General features: G+C 49.3%; 1 protein-coding gene across 1 annotated transcript; it reads right to left on the minus strand.

Moving 5' to 3' along the window:
* Positions 1–148: 148 nt before the first annotated feature.
* HOO65_050641 (uncharacterized protein) lies at positions 149–2,062 on the minus strand (the record flags this gene model as incomplete). Its single annotated transcript, XM_071000979.1, has 1 exon — positions 149–2,062. The coding sequence occupies one exon, from the start codon at positions 2,060–2,062 to the stop codon at positions 149–151; it is 1,914 nt and encodes a 637-aa protein (XP_070858700.1).
* Between the last annotated feature and the right edge of the window lie 5,367 nt (positions 2,063–7,429).

The following is a 7,429-nucleotide window of genomic DNA, read 5'->3' on the forward strand; positions in this document are numbered from 1 at the left end:
GAAAGAAGGAATGAACGAGAAGATGATATGAAAAGAAAAAAAATGAATGAGTGACATGCTCACTGTGCACACTACAGCTCGCAAGGTAATGAAAAAATGAAAATGAAAAAAAAAAGAGAGAAAATGAAAGATGGCGGCAAAAACCACATCATTGCGGGGAGCTGGCATACACATGCTGTGCTTCCCATCGCAGAAAATCACCTAGGTCATGGCCTAGGTTGTATCCCATTGGGATGAAATCGGGCTCGTCCACTGGGCTCTTTGCAATTGGTGGCATTGGGCTCTGCGGAAGACTAACTAGGCTTTCATTGCTAGCCATCATACACAACTGTCGAGGCGGGGAAGCGTAGCCACCTGTCGCCGACGGTCTTCTTACGTTCCGCGCTGAGTCAACAGAGAGGTTGTTTTGATGGCTGTATTTCTGATGGCGTGGTGGGCTCCATTGGGCACTGTCGTACGGCGACGGCTGGCATCGCGGCGTAGGAGCAGGTGGGAAGATACAGGCCGATGATCGCGGAATATCGTCCGATGATCGGGGCGTAGACGAAAGAGACGGAGGCGGCGACGCGTCAGAGTGGTATTCGCTGTTGAATTCAGAAGGGTCCTTGCCAAATGCCGAGTAGAATCGCGCGCTTTTCTCGCCCGTAGCATCGTGCTCTGATGCCGAGTAGGGCGGAGGAGGGCTGTCACCATCGGTGGAAACCACTTCCGTAATAGCTGGTGGATTCATCGGCGCGTCGTCATTTACAGATGGCTCTGGGCAGTCAGGTAGGTTCAGGCCGTAAAACCAATCAGCTAGGTCGTCTACATCACCAACCTCGCACACAGGCGAGGTGATGTCATTGGAGGTCAAATCCGAAAACCAGTCGCCAGCCCCGAGAATAGCCATTTGGAAAGCCGTCCAGTCAAGGTTGTTCTCGCCCGACATGCGGATGCCAGACTCGGCCTTGGAAATGCGAATGCGACCGTGCCTGAAAGTTGGTGTTGTTGCAGAAGTAGGCGCGCCATGGAAGTAGATGTAATCATCGTCCTCCGAGGGCTCGTATTGGCTGGCAGTGCTTGCGGCACTGGTGATGCTCGAAATACTGTCGTTTCTGGTGGTTGCAGACTCGAAGTCGTCAGAGGTGGAGGCAGACAGTACGGAGGCCGGGGAGATGGGGTTGATGGTTGAAAAGGGTGAGTTTGTAGTGGGGGATGGCTCGCTAGAGTCTGGCGGTGCTGTTAGGGTCACCTCTGGAATCGTAGCAAGGGCCGTATGCCGAGCAAGAGGCGGAGAGCGAGGGGTTGGTGGAAGGCTCTTGGCGTCATTAGAATTTTGTGACTTGCTAGGAGCTGAGAAATCTTGACGCACAACAGCAGGTGCCGGGGAAGGTGGCAGTGATGACGCCGAGGCTTGGTTCCGTTTCGAAACCTGAGATAGGGTAGATGTGGAAAGAGGCGAGGAAGAGAGGGATCCAGACGTCTGCTTTGGGGATAGCTCAGAAGAGCCTGCACCCTCGGCGTTGTCTGCCAGTGTCTCCGTCGACTTAGCGTCCTGGGCAGCATCGCTCTCGGTAGGGCGACTCTCCTTCTCGGCCGCTTCGCGGTTCTGCTTAAGCTTTTGGATCTGGTCCTCGGTGAGGATTTCCTGGGCCTCGACTTTGCGGAAACGGTGAAGCAGGTCATCAGACATGATCCAACGAGAAGTCTTTGCAAGGGCGACAGAAGCCATCTTCTTCCTTGGCTTTGCCTTCTTGGCCAGCTGGGGCTGGGCGCCATGTCTTGAGGGAGAGCCCAGGGCAGGTGAGGCAGAAGGAGGGAGCAACGGGGCAGTAGGCGGGAAGGGCTGGGAGGCTTCTAACAGAGGAGCAGGCTTCTCTTGCTGCTGTTGCTGTTGTTGTTGCTGTTGCTGTTGCTGTTGTCCTTGGGGCCTAGCCGGTAATTTTGGCACCAGCTTGGGGAGCTGCCTGGGCGTCGTTGGGTACGGCATTGCCCGATATAAAGGTGCACTTCTCGGCGCAGGCTCAACAGACGAGGTGTTGCGAGCTTTAGGGGCCTCACTAGAAGAATCGTGTGAAGACATAGTGGAGGGAAGGAAGGGGAGGAGAGAGGCCGTCTTTTTTTTTTCTTTTTCTTTCTTCTTGTTCTTTGTTTAATGTGAAAGCTGCGGGAGTAGAACTTGGTGTAGCAGAAAGCTCATAGTCCTCGGGGTAGAAAAGAAGAGGGTGAGGAGAGGAGAAGGAAGAGGGAAAGATCGAAAGATCGAAAGCAAGGGAAGGGCGGGTGTAGAAGAAGGAAAACAGAGTCCGGAAACAAGAGCCGAAATGTGAAGGCTTTTTTTGTACTAGGCAAATGAGTTTCAGAACAAACGTCAGTGGACTAGGATGAGGCAGAAGGCCAGAGGACAAAGAAAAAGAAAATAAGGAAACGAGAAGGAAGTAGAGCAAGAGGGGAAGGGAGGATAATATGCCGGCAGCTTGATTAGAAGCAAGTAAGTAGTCTAGTTCCCAGGTTTCCAGGCAAGCAAGCCTGCTATAAGTCCAATGGTGGACTTCTCCGATGATGGCTTGGAGGTCTGAGACTTGGACCTGGGGCTTAAACAAAGTCTTGGACCTTGTTGTTAGAAGACCTGGAGCCTGGTTTTGGAGCCTACCAGGGGGGTGGGGGAGATGGGACTTGGCTTGAAGGTCTAAGCGTCAAATAGAAACACGATCAAGGAAGAAGGCGAAAGGCTAGCAAAAATGCCGGGCACGAGGGCGCTGGGCAAGGGGACCAGGAGACAAGGAGACAAGGGAAAGATGAGGCGTGCAGGTTGTGGGCGTGGGAGAAGGACGGGTAGAAGTCGTGTGGAGTTTCTATTATAAGGAGCGGAGAAAGATAAAATATAGCATCAAACACTACTTCCCGGCAGGTTGGAAGCCTTGAGGAAGAAGGAAGAACAATGCAAAGTGCTCGTGGTAGTGGGAGATGGACCGACGCAAGACCCAAGAGGGAGAAGAAGAGACGAAGAAGCGAGGAGACAGAAACACCAAGATATAGAAGAGGAGAGAAGGAATGATGAAATTATTCTCAAGCTAGCCGATGAAGAGGCCGGCACACATGTTGTATGAAAGAAAGGGCAGCAGGTTGAAAGAAAAGACGAAATGGACGGACGGCAGCAGGAACGAAGGAGGGCCAAGACAAAGAAAGAGGAAGGCAAAGCAAAGCGGCGCAGATTTGCAGTGGTGTCTTTTTTTTTTTTTTTTTTTTTTTCTTCCAACATGAGGAGGGAAGGGGCGAGCGCCAGATTACTGGCAGAGGGCCTTTCTAGGTGATCTCACCTTGGAGTACCTTCCTTGCTGTCCTCTTTTTTTTGATTTTTTAATTTTTAATTTTTAATTTTGTTCCCCTCTTCTTTTGCTTCTCGTGATGTAGTTCCTGCTTCTTTGCTTCCGCTTTTTCTTCTCCAGTGTTTCTATTCTGAGAGTTACCAAAGCCTCGCTCAAGTAAGCCATGGACGACGCCATCGCATGATTGTCGGCTCTAATTGGCTGCCTACTATACCACAAGAACAGGAACATACAAGTCCGATGTCTCGTACTTTTACACATCTGTCCATTGGACTTTGCTCGTTTCTATTCCGCCCCCCGTGTTCTTTTCCTCCCGCATATGTCTTTCAGCCTGGCGTTCTTTGCCATGCAAAGCTGCCACACAGCAGTCAGCTCGCGGCCATATTCTGGCAAAGTCTCTCTGACTCTGCTCTCCTCCTGCAAGTGAAGGCCCAGGACGCCATGCTACGATTTACAACAATCCGCGTACCGGCCGTAAAGGGGGTGGGTTGTAACAGCTGAAAAGAAAATGCAGTTAATAAGGAAAATAAAGTAGAAATGCAGCAGAAAAAGGAAGACTAAATGAGGAATAAAATCGTAAGCAAAATGAAACAGACATAAAAGAGCAAAGGAGGACTCCGTTTCCTTCAGGCATCCGCAATGTTTGATAGAATCAAGACAATAAATAGAACACAAGGAAGAAAATAGAAACAAGAACAGGATGAAAAGGAGGCTTTGCAGAGCGAGAAAGGCGGAATTTGGTGGTTGTATGGGGGTCGATAAACAGCTTCTCAAAGCAGCTAAATTGATTGACGAATCGCTAGAGAATGTGGACGAATGGCGTTGCTCTCCTGAGTGCTTAGCTTGGGAGCTTTGAAGCCTTTGAAGCTTTGATGTTATAGCTAAAGCAAGCTAAAATCTTTTCCTTCTTACAACCTGCACATTGAAGGCCTGAAGGCGAAGATAAGCTGGCGGGCCTAGGCCTGGGTCTGGCACCCCGAAGAGAGGACATCCCTTCCGAAGTTGCCACCCTGCGAGCTCGAAGAAGACCCAGAAACCCCAGCAAGCAATGCATGCGCTGGAGTCGCAATCTTTGAAACTCCAGCCGCCTCAATGATAGCAACATGAATGAAGAGGCCCGTGTCGTGTCAACAGCACACATTGAGACAGGCTCGTGCTCCTGGCCAGCACCTCACCCTGCCGTCTTGTCGACCCATCCCGCCCACGCCCGTCCTTTTCTTTAGCAAGCTCCTGGCTCAGCTCTTCTCCTTACCTCTCGGGTTTGGCCTCCAGATCACCGCCTAGACTGCTTAAGATCGGCCCTAATTTGATGCTAAGACAATAGCACGAGTGTCTGGCTCTTCACGTTGCGGTTTGAGCTGCTTCGCACATGGCAGACAATTATGGCGAAGGGTTAATAATGCCTGCCCCTGCTGCTGCTTACAACCCAAGAAGCTTGGACAAGCAAATATCAAGATTAAGGGTATTATCGTTCGGCGGTTGTTGGTTGTTAATCGTTTCTCTTTTTTTTATTATTATTTGAAAAAAATTTCATTTTATATTTGTGTTTTAATTTCACGTGTTTCTCCAGTTATTATTCTTGTAGGCGGCACGCAGCGAAGCAGGCTGGCCGGCCGCTTTTCTCTTGAAGAACATGAAGTCTTGAACTTGAGCTTATTCGGTGTCTACCAGATCCCGTTGCCATCCTGATATGATGGAGAGGCTCTAACAGCGTGGAACATGCCCAAGTTCAAGGCGCAGTTCCTGGTGCTCAACAGAGCCGCTTATTCTTTCTTCCACTTGACACTGCACAAAATATTATGAAAGGGTGGTGGGCCATCCACTCAAAAGCCCCTTGAATGGGAAATCGGGGTTCTTGCTATGTGCTATATTACCAGCTAGTCCTATTACTATTACTATCACTATCACTATTACTATCACCACAACCACTCTTTGTACACCCCCTGCGGCGAACTTCTGTATGCCTGGCACAACGAATTACAGACATCTCGGAACTTTGACTGTGGAATGAGAATGGCGACGAGCCTCCACCGGATTACTAGGCTCTATAGTAATAAAGCTTGTATCCTATAACACAGCTGCACGCTGCGGTCCTTTTATAACCAAACCCACTAGGGCGATACAGGCTGTGCTGCAAAAAAGTACCTTATCGCCATATGCCCTTAACCTCAAGTTCGGGCTCAAGTTCCAGCCCAAGCTCAACCTCAACCTCAGACTCGGGCTTAATCTCAGGTACGTTGTGCCCTTGTGTGGATCCGGCTGAAGTTGCATCATATCATTACAGCAGATGGGCCGTTGATGAAGACTGGCAACTTATAGCTCGTCAGTAGCTATGATGCTGATCTCTTTTCCGCTGATATGCGTCTCTACCTTGCGTCCGCTCTCTAAGCAGATCGTCTCTTCCTTCCCTTATTATCTTTTCCCTTCCCCAGTCGTCCCGTGTTATCAAGCTTCTCGGGCTTGTCGGCACTAATATCTTGTTGAGCGCGCCGGTAGGTGCTATCTTGCTCTTCGCGGATGACACTCTAAACAGTCTGCTCTGGGATGTTTAGAGCAAAGACTGCAGCAGGCGTTCACCCAGAGCCTAATGCTGTGGGACAAGTCTTGACAGGGCCATATCCAAACACTGTAGCTCTAGTTGTTTACACACTTGGCTCCAAATATAGATTTAGACATACACGATGATGATTGTGAAGATAGTCCCAAATTCGAGTTGAGACGTTCCTGTTTTTGCCTTCCTCCCACAATCTATTTAGCCAGCACGGACTACGAGGAACGGTGATGGCTTCTTCGAAATAGAGTATGGGTAAAACGCGTGTACATCTCCCCCTCCCTCTCTTATGTTACATGCCGTGAAACACATCTTGTCCATCGTTTCCGTTATTTGCTACATCTCTCGCTGTGCAAGCGAACCTGTGCTCCCCATCTCTTTTCTCCTCGGGACAAGACAGGCAACACGAGTAGCACTAGAGAAACACGCAAACGCACACACATACACAAATCCCTCCATGAACACCTACACAACACATAGGAAGAGAGATGAGACTGTGTTTCGTATGCAGGGCGCTGTTTCTCTTTTTTGCGTCTTTTCCTCTCGCTTGGCTTTTCATGTCATGTCATGTATCGCAGTATATTGGTTGCACTGGCGTTGTTCATGCCACAATACCACCTTAATTTCTCGTCTTGTTTGCTCTTCCATGTAAATTTCCTTTGCTGCCGAGTCTGAATTGTCTTGCCTGTTAGCTGTTTGAGTTGGGCTGACTTGTTAGTTCTGCATTTGGTGAGAGAGAAGGGTTAGGGGCGGACCATACTATAATGCTACTATACCGCGTCATGCCATAGCTATGGGATCAAAAGACAAACTCAAACGTCACCTTGCAGTTTCCAAAGGCCCAAGTCCCAAAGTCGCCCGCACCTGCTCCTGCACCTTTGTATAAATGTCAAGGGTGACTGAGCAGGCTGACTGACACAAGGCACAGCAGGAAAATCATACCCGTCCCGGCCAACTACGATTCAAATTCAAACCACGAGGACAATTATTTCCATCAGTGGGAATGAAGATGGGGGCTTTTGTATACCTCACTGTGATATGTGCTCATATAACACGTGATGCATGCATATGTGAAGACCCAGGCGCCTTGGAGACTGTCTCCATTGAGGATCAACCAGCGTAGAACGACAAGACCAAGTTGGTTTATTCTTTCCATTCTACTACCCCTTCATACTGTACGAACAGGAGCCTGGCACTGTTGTCCTCACACTGTCCCTTTTTTTTCTTCGAAGCCGTCCTCCCTAGCCTTAATTGTAACCAAGGCCATTCCGTGATCATCTCTTCATATCTTCCAAGATCTCGTGGTATCTTACCCCAAGGTCCCAAAACCACGGGACTGACGGGGGAGGGCTTCATCATGTTTCAACAAGCCAAAGAACAAAAAAACCAGGAAGTGAAGGGAAAATAAAAAAAAACAAACCGAAATGAAATGAAATGAAATAGAAAGGAAATGGCCGTTTCGTTCTTCCTGTCCACCTGCTTCCTTTTTCTGCTCCCTCCAGCCTCTATTAGCTGGGCTTTGTCTGTTTCTTTCATTGTGATGCACAAAAGCTGCAACGCTGCGCGCTCG

The sequence above is a fragment of the Ceratocystis lukuohia genome (assembly GCF_044167205.1).
Source record: "Ceratocystis lukuohia strain C4212 chromosome Unknown Supercontig5_pilon, whole genome shotgun sequence".
NCBI classification, from domain to species: Eukaryota; Fungi; Ascomycota; class Sordariomycetes; order Microascales; family Ceratocystidaceae; genus Ceratocystis; species Ceratocystis lukuohia.